Raw genomic sequence first — 19,323 nt, 5'->3', positions numbered from 1 at the left:
GGCTCCCTGCTCACAGGGGAGTCGCTGGCATCACAGCAGCAGATTGCTTTGTGCAAAAGCTTGGTTGTGCCTGAAATCGGGGACAGTTCGAAAAGGTGTGAATTTCACGGAGCAGCTTGAGGCACACCACTTCCTTTTGCTTCAGCTGCCTCTGTTCAAAAGCAAACACTCCTGTGGCACGTGATGTATGATGAGAGAAGGCCATTCTCTTACATAAGCTGTGCACAGACTCCACCTATACATGCCTGCATGGCTATGCCTTCATTGCTGCATAAGAACTGTCGTGCAGCATCATCTCTTGGTTTGAGCTGTGCTGTTGTGGGCAATGTACTATATGCTCTCACAATGAGCATTAGACATTTCTGCATATTCTGAGGAAGTGACATGTGCCACTGATGGCATCATTCACATGTTGTTCCCTGAAGGTCCATGAACTGAGCGGTGCATGGCTGCAGGATTACTTTACAAATTCTTGGAGGATACTGGCCTTTGGGGGCAGTGGTAGGATTATTTTGTTCAGACCATGAGACACAGGCAGAGCAGTTTCAAACATGATCAGTTCTCCTCAACATTGCCACCACTATTACCAAAATGAAAGTGTTTCCAATGCATTCCTCTCTTTATCGGCACTGCAATGTTGAATTTTAAGTATCGCACTCTTTGCCATGCTTTTACTCTGGCTGATTTGCACTTTCCTCATTTCTGCCATTTCTTTTTTTTTGCAGTTTGATTGATGATCGCTGCAACCAAGCCATCATGTATAGGGTGGCCAAGGAAGGTGAGTTGCTGATTGAGCAATTACGTGGCATTATTAGGCAGAACTTGTAGGTATTGTCTCTTCAAAGCATTGGGACATTGGTAATCAGTTGTTTAGCCAGTGAAAATAGTGAGGATTAAAGTAAGTAAATGGTCTGCATTTCTTGAAGGCTTCATTAGTGGTTAATGGCTGAGCGACATATCGTATAGCTGGGAAAGCAATTAGGCATCGTGACAGGGTGTGTGGCTTCGTTAGCTATTGAGAGTTCTTTGCAAGTATGTCACTTTGCATACAACTGATATTTTAGGGGCCCTGGGCGACTCTCGTTTGAGTGCTACAAGCAGTGAACAAGGGAAGTTGTAGCCACACTGGATATGGCACTAAGTTTCTTGGCCAAAATATGGGCCCACAGAATGACCAGGCAGTTATATCTCCTCCATGCCATAAATGTGGCTTGGCCAATGTCCAAAGCACTTCTCGGGTGAAAAACTCGAGTGTTCCTGACTGGTAGTTGCAGTGTTGTTAGCAAACAAGCTGTGCTGAGAGTAGCAGAAAGATAAGTGCACAAGAGTGAAAGGGAGAGGTATCATTTACTTGAAAACTGCCCATCTATCAAAGAAGGGTGGTCTCAATAAAGTCTGCCTGGTGTGTAGGCCACTGCTGGGGGCTTGCATGGAAACATGGGAGGAGAAAAAAAGCAAAAGGGGCTGTAGACTGTTTAGCAAAATGTTAGGCTAGTAGGCTAGTGCAGTATTGCCTATTATACAGGGCTCTCAAAAATGCATGTGGTAGGGTATAATTTCTTTTGGGTTAATCTAAAAGGAAATTTGTAGGTCCAACTGAAAGTGCTTCAAGGGTGCTGTAATTTTGTCCTGTTTATGCTACGCTCACCATGTAATATGTACTGAAATTACCGTAGATTCCCAAATGCTAATTAATACTCCTGTTACAAGCTGAAGCGGATGCCTTGTATTTTGAGTTGAAATTCATTGTTTATAGGCTTGGAATATAATGTAATAACAAGAAAGCCACCACATTTTGGGTAAAATGCAGCAGCAGTTAATTTATGATTAAGCTGATCACCTTGATAATTAGGGTTAGTTTGAGAACTCTGTGATGCATGGGTGTATTCTTGTAATTCATCTGTCATTTCACTGTCAGCTTTTCTTGAGAGCGCTTTACAGTCACTGTTGCTTTTGTTGGGCAGCTGAGGTGCACTGTCAAGTCAAAATTCTGTGTTGCTGTGTGTGCAGGCAACTCGAACGGAACCGCTTTGCCAAGTCGCAGCTGTAAGCGCAAGGAGCGCAGGATCTCTGGTGAAGACACTCCAGCCCCACGCTCGAGCTCAGAGGAGAGGCCAGCTGCTGGCCTTCGCGTGGAGCCTGAGTTGGCGTCTCGTCGGTGCAGCAGCCACGAGGAAGTGGCCACACTAGAAGCAGCGCAAGGATACTCCTCGGTGAGCACTGAGCGTGGTCTTGCGCATGAAGTTGGACTAGTTGGGTAATTGGTAATTAACACATAAACTGAAGTTGAAACAAGTGGGACACACGAAGTGCTCTTGTTGTGCATTTTTCCTGGTTCCCATTTGTGTGCACCAATATGCCACATAATGTTCACATGCGCTTATGATGTCTGTGGTAGCATAGCACTTACGTATTAAAACTTGCACTAGGTGCCGGGAAAGCATTGAGACTCAGTTTTCTTTTTCTTTTTTTGGATTTTCATTCCACAAGACTTAAGTGGTTGTATGAAAAATGGGTTGGTGCACAGAGCTGTGTATATTGCTGAGCTAGTTGGTTTATCATAATGCATGCTGGGTCAGCTTGAATTTGTTAGTGGGATAGTGTGAGAGGGAGAAGGGAACACTACCGTTCTGAAAATTGTGCTTTGATGAGCTAGTTGGCTTTTGCCTCTATGGTCACCCTTGCTATATATACATGCAGGATTACGTTGGCAAGAAACATGCTCATTAGTGGCATTGTTCTTTTTGTTTACTTTTTGCTGCATGTGTGTATGTTCAGTGCAACCAGTGTAAGCTGGTTGACCTTCCATACAGCCTAGTATAAGCAAGTCTTGGGTGTAGTGAGGGCTACTCTTGGTAGCAGTAATAAGAGCTGCAGCATTTCTCTATTGTCTTTAAACACCAGTGCTAAGGCAGTAGTCTTTTATTGTGACTATTTAATGGAAAGCCTGGCTCGGCTGGGACCTGCTTATTGCATCTAATTTTTGTTGATGCATGAGTTGTAGGCATGTGCACATGCACTGATGCTGCACAGGAAAGCAACATCTGCTTTTTGTTAACCTTTTTTTAATGCAGTAGCATTTAGGCTGTCGTCTCGCAAAAAGTTACGGCTTCTCTGTCATGAAATGCCCTGATTGATTGAGAGAGGTCACGTGACCTTGCGATGTCATCACAACCTGTCCACCAGATTGTGAGCAAACTGCCCACCATTGCCATATTCAGTGCAGTTGCCACCTGCTCACCGTGGCACTTAGTATAAAAGCTCGGGAAGGGCAACCTGGGCCTCTCAGGCCCCACCGGTGGCTGTGTTCGAAAGAGCCACCTGTCGGGGTAGTGGCGCATCGCTTAACTGCTGCAGCACTGCGTCAGCAGTGGTACGAAGACTCCCCGCAATCTATGAATGTGAATGAGTGGCCACCAGTGGGCCGATCATAGGGCACCGCCAGATTTGAAAATCTGAGGACCCCCAAGATTTGGAAGTTAGCTCACCCCCCGAATATTCTAAGGTACCTCCAAAATTTACGAAGTAGGCCCACCCCAGAAAATGGATTAAGGGTGATTAGTGGGTATATTACAGTGGATTAGTGGGTCTGGTTAGTGTAATTCCATATGATAATCCAGTGGAAGGTACTCCAACATTCTAGAGGGCGATGACTCATACCATATAAGGACAATGTAACTGATTCAAACCAGAGTTTTGGCAGGCAAATTACAAGAGGTATATTAGACACTCATTGTAGACACCATAGCAGGCAGCCTAAATGCTCTTCACATTTTCTTCTTTAAGAATGTGGGTAAGAAGGCCCCCGAAGTTTTATTGCTTTCCTTCAGAGAATAGAACCTATGAAAAATGTAGTTTACTTGGATAGGTAGTCAGTTTTTTCTGAGAAGTTGTCTTGCATGATTTAAAAGACTGTATCCTGTAAGTGTGACCTTCAGCTTGTGCAGTAGGTGATGTGTGTAGTCTATGTGCCTAGAAATTGTTATGTCATGTAGAATGTCTGTGTGAGGTTTGTAACAAGTGTACCCTGTTTTTGGCAGCAGATGGCATCAGGAGGTGGCAGCAGCAGGGCAGGGACTTCTGGGGACGATGCAAATCGCGACTTGAGTCCACACCCACCACAACCCAAGAGGCGCGAAATTGAGACTCCCTCCAGCCCCCGCGCAGACAACTCGCATGAGTGGCGTGAGGCCTGCCGGAATGTGGAACGACCCAACCCGGTTCGTGAGAGAGCATTTCGTGTGTTTTTCCACCACTTCAAGTGATTTGCCATTATGCTATTGTGTACAATTCTTGCAATTGTCTTGGGAGCTGTCCTGCTTTATTTAAGATTCTTGGTCATAAGCACTGGATTAAATTTTGTGTCAGAGTTTTAAAGTGAAGGATCTGTAATGCTTCCCATGTTAAAATTTTTTTACCCTTTTATTCATTCTTTACAGCCATAAAATATTCACATTCTTTTTACAAATTTGAAACCAGCATAGTTAAATAACTACCTTCTTTAGCAGCTGGCATGTCAAAATGTTGAACTGTCAGATGCCCAAGTTCTGCTCACTCATTCCTACAAGAACTACAGTAAAACCTAGTTAATTCAAAGTCATTGGGACTGAAAGAAAATATTAGAAATAATCGGGTTTTCGAACACACTACTGGGACCGAGGAAAAAAATCTTGTTGTGGGAACACGTGACCTTTATTGGACGAACTTTGTGATTACCGTATATTGCTGTATCAGTGTCGACCCTCCGTCTCGTAGCTCATGCTGGCTAAAAGAAGTTGACTCCCGAACTCCTGCTTCGTCCTGCCGCCGCACTTGTTTTCTTTTGTAGATTCCCGCAGGATGGCATTGTGGAGCACGCACAGTTCTGAGTAGTAAAAGCTTAACGATGGGAACACAAAATGCCAGAGTCCCTTAGTTTTGGATATTGTCATAAATAAATCGACAGTTTGCTCTTGCGCTATCTACGGCTCATCTGAGGAAGCGGCCGCCAGCTCTAACAAGCCGGGTAAACTGGCTATAATTCCAGTTGTCTTTAGTGGAACCAATTTGCATGCGAGTTAATGATCTTTTTTTATACATGGAGCATCATTACGCAACAGTATTTAAAGTAATCAGAGGTGTTTGTAACTTATACCCAACCATGGCACACCACTCAAAGAAAGTGCGCAGGCCGGCGTTGCGCGCGGTCAGCAGCATGGTCGCGTTGCTGGATGCGCACTGACGCTACTAGTGGTGGGAGGTGCTGCGATGCCAGCGCTTCCTTTAAACGCTGCCTTGACCACAGTTGAATGGGAGAGGAGCAACGAGCGTACGCACCGCTGCATTCAGTCCGACCGTGCCTTGACAAAGCGCATGTCCCTTAGAAAGCGGTATCCACGGCTGAGTTGCAGAGAAGTACGTCATCTCTGCAGGCATGCGCTTCAGAGGTCTGCAAGGCATACCATAGACTGTTTTTTTTTTTCCTGTGAGTACTGGGGCTAGGGCGCTTCACATATTGATCATTGGCAGTGCTGTACGGTGTCACCTCGCAGCTCAGAGGGGCCATCGGTTCACCGGTCTGCGGCGAAATTTGGATGGGACCGCAGAAATTCTTCGAATTATTTAGAATTTTGAATTAACCGAGTTCGAATCATCGATGTTTTACTGTATGTTATATTGGCTGCCACAGTTGTACCTAAACTGGACAGAATTTTTCAGGAATTGACTGAAAGGCCTATGGTGTGCTGTCTGCTGCATCTTTTGTTGCTGCTGTGCTGCAATAACTGTCAAGTAATGGGCTGTGTTTGTGGGCGCAGCTGCACTTGCAGGATGTCCAGTACCAGGCTGCGCTGCCTGTAGCAGCCGATGAGGCTTCCTCAGACCGGCCCATGGTGGATGTCGAAGAGCCCTGTGGTCCACCTTGTGATGGTCGTGAGGCTGGTGGTAGCCCAGAGGAAGCAGATGGCTCGGTGCCCAACACACCCAGCACTCTCAGCAAAGACAGCATCCCTCCGCTGGACCTGAACAGCTTTCGTGAGGAAGGTCAGTCCCCAAGGAGTAGCTTCTGTCCATGATGTATTCACCTGATGGTGCAGCAGCCTTGTATGATGAGTAGAGAACATTCCATGAGCTGTGGGATATGGTAATTTTAAATGTTTCAGTAGTACATTGCTTGCAACTAAAACAATTACTAAGCCATTCAGTGAAACTCCTTTTGGGCTCCTGCTGGTAAAAATTGTGTGATAGTCTTTCTCATTGTCGCAAGGCATCTTTAGAGTGTGAAGATTTTAACAGGAGTGGCACTGTACAGCTTGGTTACAGCTGTGGTCACTTATCAAGTGGTCTCAAAACGCCTGGGGTACTTCCCTGCAGTACACTCAGCCTGCGCATTCTCTTGAGTAGGAAGCTGGTGCAGTGGTTCCTTGGGTTTACTTGTTGGGTTTTGGAGCATGCATATTATGCGCAGGTTTCGGTTTGCTTGTTTTTGATAGCTTGCTTTCAACTCATGAGCACATGACTTGCCACCAAAAATGCACTACCAGAATTTGGTTTGCCATCTTAGAATATTTGTTGAAAAGCCACTGCTGCTGACCGTACCTTTGTGTGAAGCTGTTTGATACAAAGTTCCTTTTCATGTACTTGGTTTTGCTCCCAACCTTGCTTTACCTATGCTTTCACTCTTTATCTCTCTGTCTTTCTTTGCGCCTGTGTTTTGTTTGACCATAAGCTCGTGGTGCTGTTGCAGAACCTGTTCTCTCGGAACATCGGTTTAGCTGGCCCATGGTTCAGGCCCTCGCTGATGAAGAGCCAGTGATGCCGTATCTCCAGAAAGCAAAGTAAGTTCTCATCATTTTTGTTGCTTTTTTTTTTCACTTTCTTTAATGAGTTGTTCTTGCTGGATGTTGGACCTGGCGCTGAGTGATGTTTCTGTGCTTTCCAGTTCTTACGAGGCACCCCTGTCGCCCAGTGCTTACAGGAGCTACCTGTCTCATAGAAGGTGAGTGAAACAACTCTGGTTAATTGCGGTAGCTGATTGATACTTATGTATATATTGTTTGTTGCTGTGCTACAAACCGTCCACTCTTGCTTTTCGTCTGAACATAGTTTCATGAGTTGCCTTGCTAGTCTGTTTTGAATATTTATACCTTACTGGCTGATTGTAATCCATGTAGATATTCTCCGCACACTACATAAATGTAGTGTAAATTGTGAAATATTATTGTGAAATATTTAACAGTCGTCTGTTAAACTTCGTGGTTGCACTATGCATTTTCTTGGCTTCAGTGCTTTCCACTGTGGCGCTATGAAATTTCAGTATTGGTGTTCTGCACAAGTAAGCATGCTAGTTGGAGTATATTAAGTTACTTATAGATATTGCCTTTATATAATAAGCCTTCCAAGAGGTGGTGAGCTGGCAGCTTATGAAACAGCAACGCCGAAAATAAAATATGTCAGCTAGGCACCATTCAGCTTTATTTGTAGGTTTAGTTCATTGTGTTTAGACGGAAAGTGAGGTGCTGAAATGTGTGCTTTTTTTTCTCACTTTGTAGCCTTCACTTGGATCCAAACCTGCCACCATCTCCTCCTGTTGAGCAAGATGAATTCCTCAAATCGTAAGTAGACCTATGAATGCATTTGTTGAGCAGCATGGCCTCCGCTTTAGAGGAAGCTGGTTACCTTTCCTCAGCATTACTGTTGTGCATGCATGTTGGTGATATGGACAGCTATTGGACATGAGCCCCACCACTGGAGATGCTAGCTCTGCTGTTGTTTTTGTGCACAAAGCTCAGTATAACTCTGCAGCAGTATCCGTGGTAAAAACGTGCCGGACCAAGTTTGGATAGCTGATCATGCTATTTTCGCGTTTTATTTGCATCTCTCATTGATGAATACTGCACTAAGCTCTCATTAGCTCGTACTTGCATATATGTCGAAATACTGGTTAAGGTGAAAGTTTTCATTTCGCACAGTGAAATCTGAAAAGCACTGTCCATTTCTGTCGCTGCTTATCTATGCAGCTTTTTATGGCAAAATTCGGATATTTTAAAATCTGGTCTGTGAAAACAAAAAGAAGTGTGTGTGTGTGTGTGTGTGGGGAGGCAGATGAGAGCATAGTACCATATTTATTCGCTTAATTTGCGCACCCCTAATTTATTTCCCATGTTAAAAAAAAAAGAAAACTTTTACTCGCATATTTTATGCTCTTTGCTGTGATAGATCACCAGCGTGCACATGGGTGAGTACAAGGCAGGCGTGGGAAGATAGGCGTGGCCACATTACTGTGTGCAGCTGTGAAAGGTGTGAGGGGCAAGGGGACAGACTGCACGCAGTTTACCTGGCTGACTCGTGCTGGCGGTCACTTTACCAGACTAACAGTTGCACATGCACCAGAATCCGAAACTACCAAACTGCTTGCTGTTTGGTTAGCCGCTAGTCAGCTAGGCTGCATGCAAGGATGCTTTTTTAGCGCCTATTATCTCCATTTGCATCGATGGCTGGCTTTGAGATTGTTGCGTGTTTATTGCTTTGAGCTGTGCATGCGCTGTCATGCCATCTTACGGAGGAGGGGGAAGAGGCTGCGAGCTGGTGGCAGGGGGTCAACATATAGGTGGCAATATACAGTTTATATTGCGCATTGCGACCTTTGTAGATCTTTTTGGGCGAGTTGGCAAAATCTTCACGTAATTTGTGCACCCCCATTTTAAGCCTTGATTTAAAGAAAAAAAAAAAGTACGCAAATTACGTGAGTGAATACGGTAGTTAGTATGGCCCGTAGTTCACTCCACAAACCATGCTGCGGACCAGTGAGCAAATCTGCACAACCGCAGTTTAGTGTGTATCCCTTGCCACTGCTCTGTACCACACTGTCCTTTGTGCTGCATCAAGAAGGGTGGAAATGTGCGAAGGAGTGAGTGATTCCGACTGCCCCCCCCCCCCCCCCCCCCAACTCTATTTGCACCCTGTAGGGTGCACCCTTGCACCCTAACCTGGCACCCTGCAGATAATTCTTATGCAATTCAAGATTGTGTTTCATTTTTAAAACGTTAGTGTAGCTTCTGACAGTTCTCCTAATGTTAAAAAATAACTCCCAGAATTTAATGTCTGCAGCATTTCGAAGCTTATTTATAATCGTTGTGCATAGTAAGAATGGAGGGTGGGAAGTTGATGCTGAATAAAAATTATTTGCCACTGTCCAACCTGACAGAAGAGCCCTGTCTACGAGTGTGTCTACAAACATTGCAAGCTTTGTTCCAGTGAGGGGGTAAAGGAAACATTGTGCATTGCTGCAGCAGTAGTGATATTCAAACTAACTTTCCATGTTGCAGAGGTGCTCTTATGCTCAGTAATATTTGCACTTAAGGTGGAAATCAAAAGCTTCTGCATTTTTTTAAGTGCTGTGTGACAAGTGCACCACTAAAATGCATCTGTTTGGCATTACAGGAGCTTTAAAGACGAAGAAGCAAGCCAGACAACAGTAAAGCAGCTTTCCAAAAGAGTTCATTGTGAGTATTGCTATGAAAAGCATGTAACATCAACGTTCAGATTTCTCTGCATTGGAACTTGCTTATGTGACATGGTTTTTTTTAATTACCCTTTAGGTCTGAAGAAAAAAGTGAAGCAATTTGAAGAGAATTTCGAAAAAGAGCATGGATATAGGGTATGTTTGTTTGCATCCACACTTTGCCTAAAATTATCTGCTTGCTTCACAAGCAGGTAATATTTTTGGTGCAGATATCTGTTGCATTAGGCTGGCGATTGACCTGTTTGCCTTTTAATTTGAGCTGTAGACTTGGTTTCAACTTGTGCAATTGTTCCCCCAGCCTTCCCATGCCGAGAAGATGAACCATGCTGAAATGAAGAGGACCCTGCTTGAACTGAACAAGCTGCGAAAGGATTTAAAAAGTAAGCAATTTGGGCTCTTGTCTACTGTTTGCACATAGAGGAAGAAGTGGCTATGGAAGGATGATAGCAAAAAGAATATTACTGGGGTATGAGGTGAAGTTTAAAGCACTAACAACTAATGTAATGTATCAATCAAAGCAAGCATCAGTGCTTTGACTGTAGGTGTGATGTGCTAGATGTTAAACCTATTTGCAAGAATAAGATGGATGAATTGGTGGACTGCTGAACAACAAAGTTTATAATGAAAACGAGCAAAGGGCTCAGATTTGATTATACAGTGGAATCTCGTTGATACGATTCTCCCGGGCACTGAAAATAAAAACGTATTATCCGAAAATCTTATTATCCAAAACGGGCTCCAAAAGATCGCGAATAATACATACTTGGCACAGAGCTTGCTTTTATTAAAGCACTTTAAATTAATCTGTCACTTTGCGCTGCACTTTTTGTTTTGCGACGTCCTGCAGCAAGCTTTTTGGAACTCTTAGAAACGAGTAGCAGCTTCATCACTGAGCTTCGCCTACGCGACAAAGCCACAAAGTGCGTCCAAAGCTTCGAGTGCACCATCAGTAGTTAATGGCCGACGATTGCTGCTGCAATCTCCGGCGTCTTGGTTGTCATCATCGTTGCTCTCCTCTTCAGCGGTAACATCTGCTATGATGTCTTGGACAGTGCGTAATTCGCATGTCGCCAGTTGGTCGTCCTCCGATACAAACTCTTCCGGAGACACATCGACGTTGAGGTCACCCCAGTCTGGGATGTTAATCTCTGCGCTGTCATCTTTCTTCATTTTCCACCGTATCGCCAGACGCACAAAAAAAGCCGCACTTCTTGAAGCAGTTGGCGATGGTTTCGGGTTTGATGCGATCCCATGACATCGCCAGAAAATGGATGGCATCAAGAAGGTTCACCTTCAAGCTAGCACCTTTCTGGTCAGTCTTGGCCAAAAAGCGCCTCCTGAAGTGCAATTTTACGTTTATGATTCCTGCATCTAGCGGCTGCAAGTGACTGGTGCAGTTGGGCGGCAGGAAGGTTACTTTCACGTTTTGTAGCCATGAAGTATCGACAGGGTGCGCGGCACAATTGTCGAGAAATAGAAGTATTTAATGGTTCTCGGCATGCATCCAGGCATCCAGAAGGGTGAGGAACTCTGTGAAAAAGGCTCTGGTCATCCATGCCTTCCTATTGGCTTTGTAAAGGACAGGAAGGCGGGAGTTACGCGAGAAGCAGCGTGGCTTCCAGAACTTGCCAATGACAGTAGGCTTAAGCTTCTCAGTCCCATCAGCGTTGCAGCACAATAATACGGTGACTCTTTCTTTGCTTTTTTTTTCCTCCTTGACACGTCTCACCTTTCATGCTGAGACTTTTCTTGGGCTGAAGGTTGATGAACAATCCAGCTTTATCTGCGTTGAACACGTCCCTTGGCTGGTACTGCGAAATCACCGCCGGCAGAGTTGAAAGCCAGTTGGAGACCTGATCTTGGTTGGCAAATTTCTCTTCGCCGGAAACAGTCTTATATGACAGGCCATGCCGTGTTTTGAAACGGTGGAGCCATCCGCCTGAAGCTTTGAAATCATTGATTCCCAATGACAGTGAAATCTCATCTGCTTTCTCGCATTGTTGAGCAACGGAAAAAAGATATTTTAACCATTCCAAAGATGTGCATTATCTCCCGAATTCTAGGCTGTGAGCAGCCTTTTTCATCATGCCTGCGCTTGCAGGTCACACATTCCTATGTTGAGTAATATCTCCTTTTTTCTTTTCAAGACTAATTTCTAAGCAGTGAGAAATAGAATAATAGGCAGTGGCCTACCATGACAAGTCAAGTAGTGTGGCTGACATGAGGGCATGCTCATTGGCATGTCAGTATCATCCCTTAGGCAGACAGTCCCCCTGGATTTATGGAAAGATAGGAGCAGCAGGAAGCATTTGGGATGTTGTGCAACTTTGAAGTGACAAACCCCATCATTTTTGTATTTTTAGTGTGCATTGTATGTTGAGGTCACCAACTTGCCCAGAGCGCACTCCAACTACGGCTCACGCATTCTAAGTCATGGTGAATGCGATAGTATGTTTGCTTTGTTCTCTTCCATGTGTTACTCTAAGTACTTCCGAGCATCCTAGCCAGTTTTCTAGAGGGAATTTATGAGGTAGTGTTTTTAATGTGCAGACATTATTTTGTAGTCACTGAGTGTTGTTTCTTTTATTCTTAGCTGCCTGAGTAGCCTTAGTGTAGAGCCTCATTCTCATTTGTGCCTTTGAGGTATGGTGAAAATTAAACTAAAAAAATTCTTTCTTTTTTTTTTCATTGAAATATAGACTTGAAGGAGGAGAATAGCCTTCCGGAGCCTGCCTACCTGAGCTTTTCATCGTGGAGTCGGGAATCACTCAGAGGGCTGGCTGATGTGGACGATGGTGTAGCCAAGCCGACCCATATCATGGAGAAAGCACTGAATGACACCCTCATGTGCCTGGCTGAAAAGCGCAGGGCTGCTCAGCGTCCGGACAGTGTGGATGTAAGTTCCACATTTTATTCTGTGGTTCCTTTCCTTCGCATCAGCAGCTTCGATTAAAGCTGACAAGGAATGCATCATGGTCGATTACATCGAATTATAAATGGCACGATAAGATTTTATGGACACAGGAGCTTGGTACAGACACACCTGGCAACTGGTGGTTGTGACTGTGCAATGGTTCTGGCTCTCTGTAGGTCCTCATAAACGAGTTTTGAGCGGCTTCAGTGCGGTGAGGGTTGTTTCTGTTAAATGGTGGAAGTTGGAAAGTGGCCTTATGAGAGAGCTTCTGTCGAGCCTTCATGCCAGAAGCTTGGAGTATGAGACATTTGTGGACAGGGTTACCGGGACGTTGTATGGTAGTATACCACTTCCAAGTATAGTTGCTAGCCCTGGGGTAAAGAGGTGATAGAGGGTGTGCCACATCGGAGAGTCATTGATGTTGCCCGCTAATTTAGAGTACTGTCGGCACTCTTACAGTTTAGTGGTAGTTGCCCAGGGTCCTGAAAGTGTGATAAAAGCACCAAATACAGTGGTTAAAAGGAGTGGTCTTTGTGCTTGCAACTGGATACTTTCACCACAAGGCTCCCGTGCTGTCATCGAAAGCTATATGCATGTCTCGCTTTCAGTCCAGAAATGCCACATTTTCTCCTTGCAGTGTGTTAAGGAATGGTGCTTCTTTGAATTCCTGCTCATTAGGATCTTGTCTGCTTGCACATTGAGTGGTGGGGCTTCTCTTGAGGTCTCCATTCCATATCCTGCAGGACATGACACGTGAGCAAGTACTAGAGGAGAAGCTGGCACTACAGAAGGCGCTGCTGCGGTTTGAGAGCGTGCATGGCCGGCCATCGCGCCGGGCTGATCGCAACCTCATGCGGCCCCTGTACGACCGGTATCGAAGTGTCAAGCGCCTGGTGGGCAGGAACCCCCTGGCCAAGGGCAAGGACTCTGAGCTGCAGCCCATCCTGGAGCACGTTGCCATGAACTTCACCTCCCCACAGCCCCGGTCCCCGCCCCAGGTGCGCTACCAGTCATGGCTGTCTCAGCGATTGCATGCTCCTTGGAAAGGGGTTGCCCTGCTACAGCAGATGTATAAGGTAGTGATTACTCGTTGGCATCCACTCTTGGGAAGTTCCCCTAGAAACATTGGACTAACAACAACCTGCATACGATCATGCAGTTTCTTTGCATGGCACTTTTTCATATTGATTGTCCGCTCTTTTGCAGCGTTACACGAAATGCAGCTCTGATGTGCTTTCATTGAGGAGAGTAAAGGTTTTACATGCGGCTTCGCACTTTTGAGCTTTCATTCCTTGCGCTGTGCCTATAGATTGCAGTCTTGATTGAGTAACATTAAATAAAATGCAAGAGTACAAGCAATGTATTTTAAACCCCAGCTAATTCAAAGATTTCTGGTGGGCCCGAAATTTGCCATGAAAATTTCACCTGAAGATTTGGGGAACCAGTGCGCCGCTCACCAAGTAATTTGTTGAATTTGGTCACGGCCTCCGTGACACTTGACCCAGGAAAATACCATGCTGGTTCTGTGCTTCCACTATCTCAGAATTATGTTTAGTCTGCAAATTGGTAACTGCTGGTAACATTTCAGTTTCAGGTCTGTTGGCTTTCACTTGTCCTCTTTACAGATTTGCCAGTTTCAGGTGCTTCGCTAAGCTCTAGCTCTCCTCTCCTCTGCAGAGAACTGCAGTGCAGATGCTCATGCATTCACAGTTTTTTCTTTTCTTTTGAAAGCTTTTGAGTGACGTGCATAGTTTCATTGTGCCTAACTAGGAAGATGGGTAGCAAAGTTGTTTTAAAACACACTTAACATGGCTCATCCGTTACAAGACTTTGATACTCTATGCCCTGTCACACGGACGGCAGGAAACCTTAAAGCTGGCTCTGCAGTGGCTGATGAGCTCTGCCAGTAATTGAGATTTGTGAGCCTGTCCTGTGGTAGTTAAAGCTCGTGTAACGAAAATTATGGTGGCCTGTGATGATGGGAGCTATGGTTTGTCTGCTTGAGCTCCACTGTAGCAGCAGTTGCTCTTTTTTTTTTTTCGCTTCCTTTTTTGCACAATTCAAAAACCTCGTTGAACGTTTTCCTGCAGTCCAACAGATTTGAATTAAGGCTCCACTGTATGTCTGTGTGGTTATTGCTTGAGCAAGCGGCACTGAGTGTAAAAATGGAATGTGCCTCCCAGTTTGCAGTGTACACTGTTGTGCTTTGCCAGATCAACTGAGTCATGCCTCTGTATCTGTACAATCTGCAGGAGCTCGAAGAAGTCGTGGAAATTGTGACTGCCGTCTCTGCGGTGGCACAGAGTGAGGAAATCACTGAGCTAGAAGAGCCGGTCACAAGCAAGCAGGAAGTGGTTGAGCAGGTGTCCACAGTGCTGGAGAAGTGCAGTGACTCCAACCTGCATGAGCTTCCTCTGTGAGTACCAATCACCCTTGGGCTTGGGTGCAGTGCCCATTGGACTACACAACCTTGCTTACCTTTGGAGTGGAGCTAGAAAAATTGTTAAACCATTTGCTCTGCTTCCGTGTGTGAATGACTAGTCGATGACAGAAAATTCGGACCCTGATTTTTCGGACATGCTTGGTTATTCACACTTTTTTTGCTGTTCCGCGACATGCCCCATAGAGCCAATGTATAAGAATGCCTGAAATTTTGGATGCATCACAAGTGATTGCTCGAATTTTGGAACTTCATTTGCACTCGTTCCGACATTGCCGCCAATAGCCAAGTCACCATAAAATGTGTATAGGGGAACTTTGTGAATCCAGACTTCAAAAATGAGATTGAAAACTTGATTGAATAAAGTGGAATGAAAGCTAGAAGGAAGCCTTTTCAACGGTGGAGCTGGTAATCTCCATGGGTTCGCACATCGTGCGTGCGTGGTTGTGAGCTGTAGCGTTCTCGGATATCGAAACTCTTAATTGCAGTTACTCAACTCATCTGTGATGAGTTCTTTCATTCCAAATACGCAAAGATGCAGCAACGAAGCACGTGGGAAGCATACAGCTCAACAGAGACAGTGAGCGGAAGAAAATGGCGGTGCATTCTAAAGCAAGGATCTCATAGTACCTGCGATAAAATGCACCGCAGCCCCAACACCGTCAAAACTTGCATTTTGATGACAAGCAAAACACTTTTCATTGTACACTAGCCACAGCTGAGTGCATACAATAGCTTATACAGTCAAACCTTGATATAAAGAACACAGATATTACGAATTATTGGCTATATTGAACTGTTCTTAAGTGTTTTTTATAAACACATACAATTATTTTTTTTTATTGCGCAAATATGTCCTTCGGCTTAAGAGAGTTATATGTACAAGTGCAGGCCGGTGTCGGCTATAAATGCCAACAAGGGCTGGTATTGGGGCCCATGGGTCCAGATTCGAGTGTCTGCTGGTTGGCTGGGGTGGTAACTCTGAATCTAGATCTCTCTTGTCTTTGTTTTGTAGTGCGGAGCTGCTTCAGCAACAGCAACAGTCGAAGCTTGAGAAGCGCCGCCTGAGGAAGATGCTGAGAGAATTTGAAGAGGACTTCCAGAAGCAGACTGGGAGGTATGGAACTCTCGATGTAGTAATTTTATTAGTATATTGTGTTAAATATGTGATGGAAAGCTTTTTATGTGGATATAAATGCATATTTGATATTTAAAACCTGCCTTTATTATTCTTTTTTGCAGGAAAGTGCAAAAGGAAGACAAGGCCCCAATGGACTCTGTGTACTGTGAATACAAGGTATGTACATTGTCTTCATCCCCCTTCTAAGGCATGCCTAGATGTGCTTGCCATTGCATCTTGTGGGGTCAGCTGGTAACGCGCCAGGATTAATACATGTAATTCAAGACCCGGCACTTCTTCAGCAAGTACCGTACAGGTACTGCAGTTTCAGTAAAGCTGTGGTAATATGAGCTTAGCTGTTTGTTTACTTGTGCGCAGATTATTAATTTGCAGTCTGTCTTTCATAGCAGACACGCACAAGCACAAAAAAACACGGACAGAGAAGAGACTTGGACAACACAAGCGCTTTGTTGTCCAAGTCTCTTCTCTGTCCGTGTTTTTTTGTGCTTGTACGTGTCTGCTATGAACCAACTAGCCCAAAGGTCTGTGCTCCTGTCTTTCATAGTCTAAATAAACATTTTCTTGCCAGCTACTGTTTCTAGATGTATCTAATGAGTACCTGTGCTTTACAGTCACTGTACAGCCTATCTGCTGTAGGGGGAGCCAATAATTGCTGCATTCAAAAGGCTAAACTATGGATAAGGAAAGGACTGTTTTATTTTTGTGGTTTCTCCCTTGTCAGTGCTTTGCAAAATTTTCTATTATTTTATGCTGCACTATGAGCTGTGCCAGCTAGCCGCTTCATAACAATTTTGGTTTCCTTGCAGCATGTCAAAGCTCGGATGCGACTGTTAGAAGTGCTGGTGTCCAAACATGAGCATCGGCGGGAAATTTGAAGCTGGCAGGCGTCGTCTGTGCTACCCGGTTCTTTGTCAACGTTGTTTGGTTCCTCCTTTTTCTTTTTGGCTCTGGAGGGTTGCTGTCCTACTCCTTAGGGCCACAAGTTCGTGCTGTGCAGCACGAACATTTTCGTGCTGTACAGTTCCTTGGCAGCATCCATTTTGTGTTGGAGCATTTTTATCAATGGCTCCTGTTGTTGAAGAGCTGTGTGTGTGTGTGTGCGCGTGCGTGAGCATTCTTTTTTTTTTTTTGCTCTGTATTCTTTAGGTTTTTGTTGCATGCAGCAGAACTTTGCTTGGAACAGGGACTCCATAAATACATTGCACACATTGTCTAACCATTGAGCTGTCATAACATCAATTTTGCTCTGTGTGGTATTGCTGTCATTTCATTTTTTGCTGTTTATTTTTATTTTGACTGATTTTGAGCAGTGTTTTAGTTTTGTGCCTCCATTCGAGCTTCCACAGTGCTCTGGAGCTTTTGTAATGTGTGATGCCACACATACATGTGGCCTTGTGAGTGACACATTGGGGTAGAGGATACTGAGCCCATCTGTTAATGCTGTTCTTGTCATCCTTTGTAACTTTTTATGTCCGACAGAGCTGCAAGCCTCAAAACGTGATATGCAATAGATGCAGTCGCCTGCTGCATCTTTTGGAGTTGGCACTCTGTTCCTTTGGTTTGTATGGCATATCCACATGAACAGCAAGTCACTTTTTTTTTTGTTCATTGAGGTTGTGCATGTGCATTATGCACATAAGTTTATGCATATGTGTTTGCCAGGGCCTGAAATAACTGCTGCTATTGACATCTCAACGCTGCTTGTGAGGGGGAGAGTATCAAAAATCTGGCTGAGTGCAGCTATGGGAACTTGTGCAGCTTCCCGAGTTAGGGGTTCTGTTTACATTTGAATGAGGCTACACTGAGAGCTGTGTGTTTTGAACAGTCTTTTTTTCTTTTAGGCAGTAGGTCATTTTTTAATAGAAACATGAACACTGTGTCAATTCCAGTGAGTTTTTACGTTGTGTTTTGAGCCGGTGACTGCTTTCTTTTACAGTTATTGTTATGCTAGAGAAGAAATAAGCTCTTGGCATTTTTTATTGTTTGTACTTGTTGTCTCCTTGAGTGCTTTGCCTTCCAGGCTGCCTGGAATGCATGGCAGTGGTGTGATGACCCGTGGTAGCTTTTGTTCAGACTGGGATTGTAAGACAGTCAGGGAGGGAAGGGAGCCTTGGCCACCTTTGTCACGTCTTGTTTCTGTGTTACATCTTTCAAGATGTGCCTGTCCTAGTAGTTGGAAGTTTTGGTGGTAGCAAGTGCCAGACTTTGTTGGCAACTTGTTTGCTACGGGGGCAGCACTGCTTGCGTTTTGGACGATCGAGTGCCTTGATCGGATGGAACGGGACAAAGTGTTGTTTGTTTGCCAAGTGGCGAGAATGGTGGCCCCTTTTTTTTTTCGTTTCATCATGTGCATGTGTGTCTTTGTCTGCTTGTAGACTGGTATATATCGTACCTGACATATGTGTGTGTATTTGTCCATATGGGTTACACCTATTCTCTAGAGGCATGATTTAAAAAGCCACGGCATTTTTAGTCTCCACATGCTATGTGCGTGGCATGGTAGATGCTACCATGTTGTGTGTGTGGCTAGTCTAGTGAAACTTTCTCACTTGAGTTATTCACTTCTATGGACCCAGTGTGATGCTATGTTCTTGTGCCTTTTTATGTTCGTTTTACCTGTAGGCATATAGCCGCGTTTCTTTTTTTTTGTTTCCTCTTTATGTAGGAGTGAAGTGGTACACTGTCAAGAGAGCGAACTGTCAGATGATATTTTGAGTATGCAAAGCGTTGTATAAATATCAAATATATATAAACATATATACGCATACATACATACATACTACATACATATACATATATAAATACTATTTGTCCACGTGTCCGTGCATAGACTAAGCCTGAAATGTTCATGGATGACAGTATTATGCGTGAAAATGTTGTTGGATGGATGATTGGACACGTTATTTATGGCAGTGAATGTGATGCTGTGCGGATTAAAGAGTTTCTAGAGAGTTTTTGCGATTGTCTGATTACACTTCCTGAAACAGGTGCTGGTTTCAATGCCTTTTTGATGGCAGTATCCTACCTGTTATGACTGGATGACTGAAGTCCAATCTTGTAGCGTGTTTTTCATGGATGTTACACCAAGTATTAACCATGATGTTTGTGGAATGATCATGGTGTTGTAAACATATTTTATGTAATGCCATTTTTATGCTCTCTCTGTTGGTAGGAATACAGGTTTTATTACCTCTCGTACATCTATGAGAAATTTGCAGTGGTTGTTTTTCATTTGAGGATTAATTATTTTTGCTGAAGTGCACGATAAAGTGATTGGATTACTTTAGCTTGCAGAGTTTCGTCGGGACAGCTGGTAGTTTTCAACT

At 44.3% G+C, this 19,323-nt stretch overlaps 1 protein-coding gene across 6 annotated transcripts in view; it reads left to right on the top strand.

Annotated features, from left to right (window-relative positions):
- Nucleotides 1–18,948, top strand: part of LOC149352580 (protein FAM13A) — a 118,944-nt gene extending 99,996 nt beyond the window's left edge. For 3 of the 6 annotated variants that reach the window (XM_089581761.1, XM_089581760.1, XM_089581757.1), the window contains 16 exons: nt 726–778; nt 2,011–2,213; nt 4,041–4,220; nt 5,796–6,021; nt 6,725–6,815; nt 6,920–6,976; nt 7,530–7,592; nt 9,421–9,482; nt 9,579–9,637; nt 9,801–9,882; nt 12,202–12,398; nt 13,160–13,492; nt 14,669–14,832; nt 15,872–15,973; nt 16,099–16,153; nt 16,804–18,948. In XM_089581761.1, coding sequence (XP_089437887.1) covers nt 726–778; nt 2,011–2,213; nt 4,041–4,220; nt 5,796–6,021; nt 6,725–6,815; nt 6,920–6,976; nt 7,530–7,592; nt 9,421–9,482; nt 9,579–9,637; nt 9,801–9,882; nt 12,202–12,398; nt 13,160–13,492; nt 14,669–14,832; nt 15,872–15,973; nt 16,099–16,153; nt 16,804–16,872 — 1,996 coding nt within the window. In that variant the 3' untranslated portion in view covers nt 16,873–18,948. The remainder of the gene's footprint in view (nt 1–725; nt 779–2,010; nt 2,214–4,040; nt 4,221–5,795; nt 6,022–6,724; nt 6,816–6,919; nt 6,977–7,529; nt 7,593–9,420; nt 9,483–9,578; nt 9,638–9,800; nt 9,883–12,201; nt 12,399–13,159; nt 13,493–14,668; nt 14,833–15,871; nt 15,974–16,098; nt 16,154–16,803) is intronic. The other 3 variants (XM_089581764.1, XM_089581762.1, XM_089581763.1) reach the window with 3 other exon arrangements.
- The last annotated feature ends 375 nt before the right edge of the window (nt 18,949–19,323 follow it).

Source organism: Amblyomma mixtum, chromosome 3, assembly GCF_055824585.1.
Source record: "Amblyomma mixtum isolate Tamu chromosome 3, ASM5582458v1, whole genome shotgun sequence".
In the NCBI taxonomy this organism is placed as follows: domain Eukaryota; kingdom Metazoa; phylum Arthropoda; class Arachnida; order Ixodida; family Ixodidae; genus Amblyomma; species Amblyomma mixtum.
Note: the sequence above shows the minus strand (reverse complement) of the source record. Positions and strands in the feature narration are given on the sequence as shown.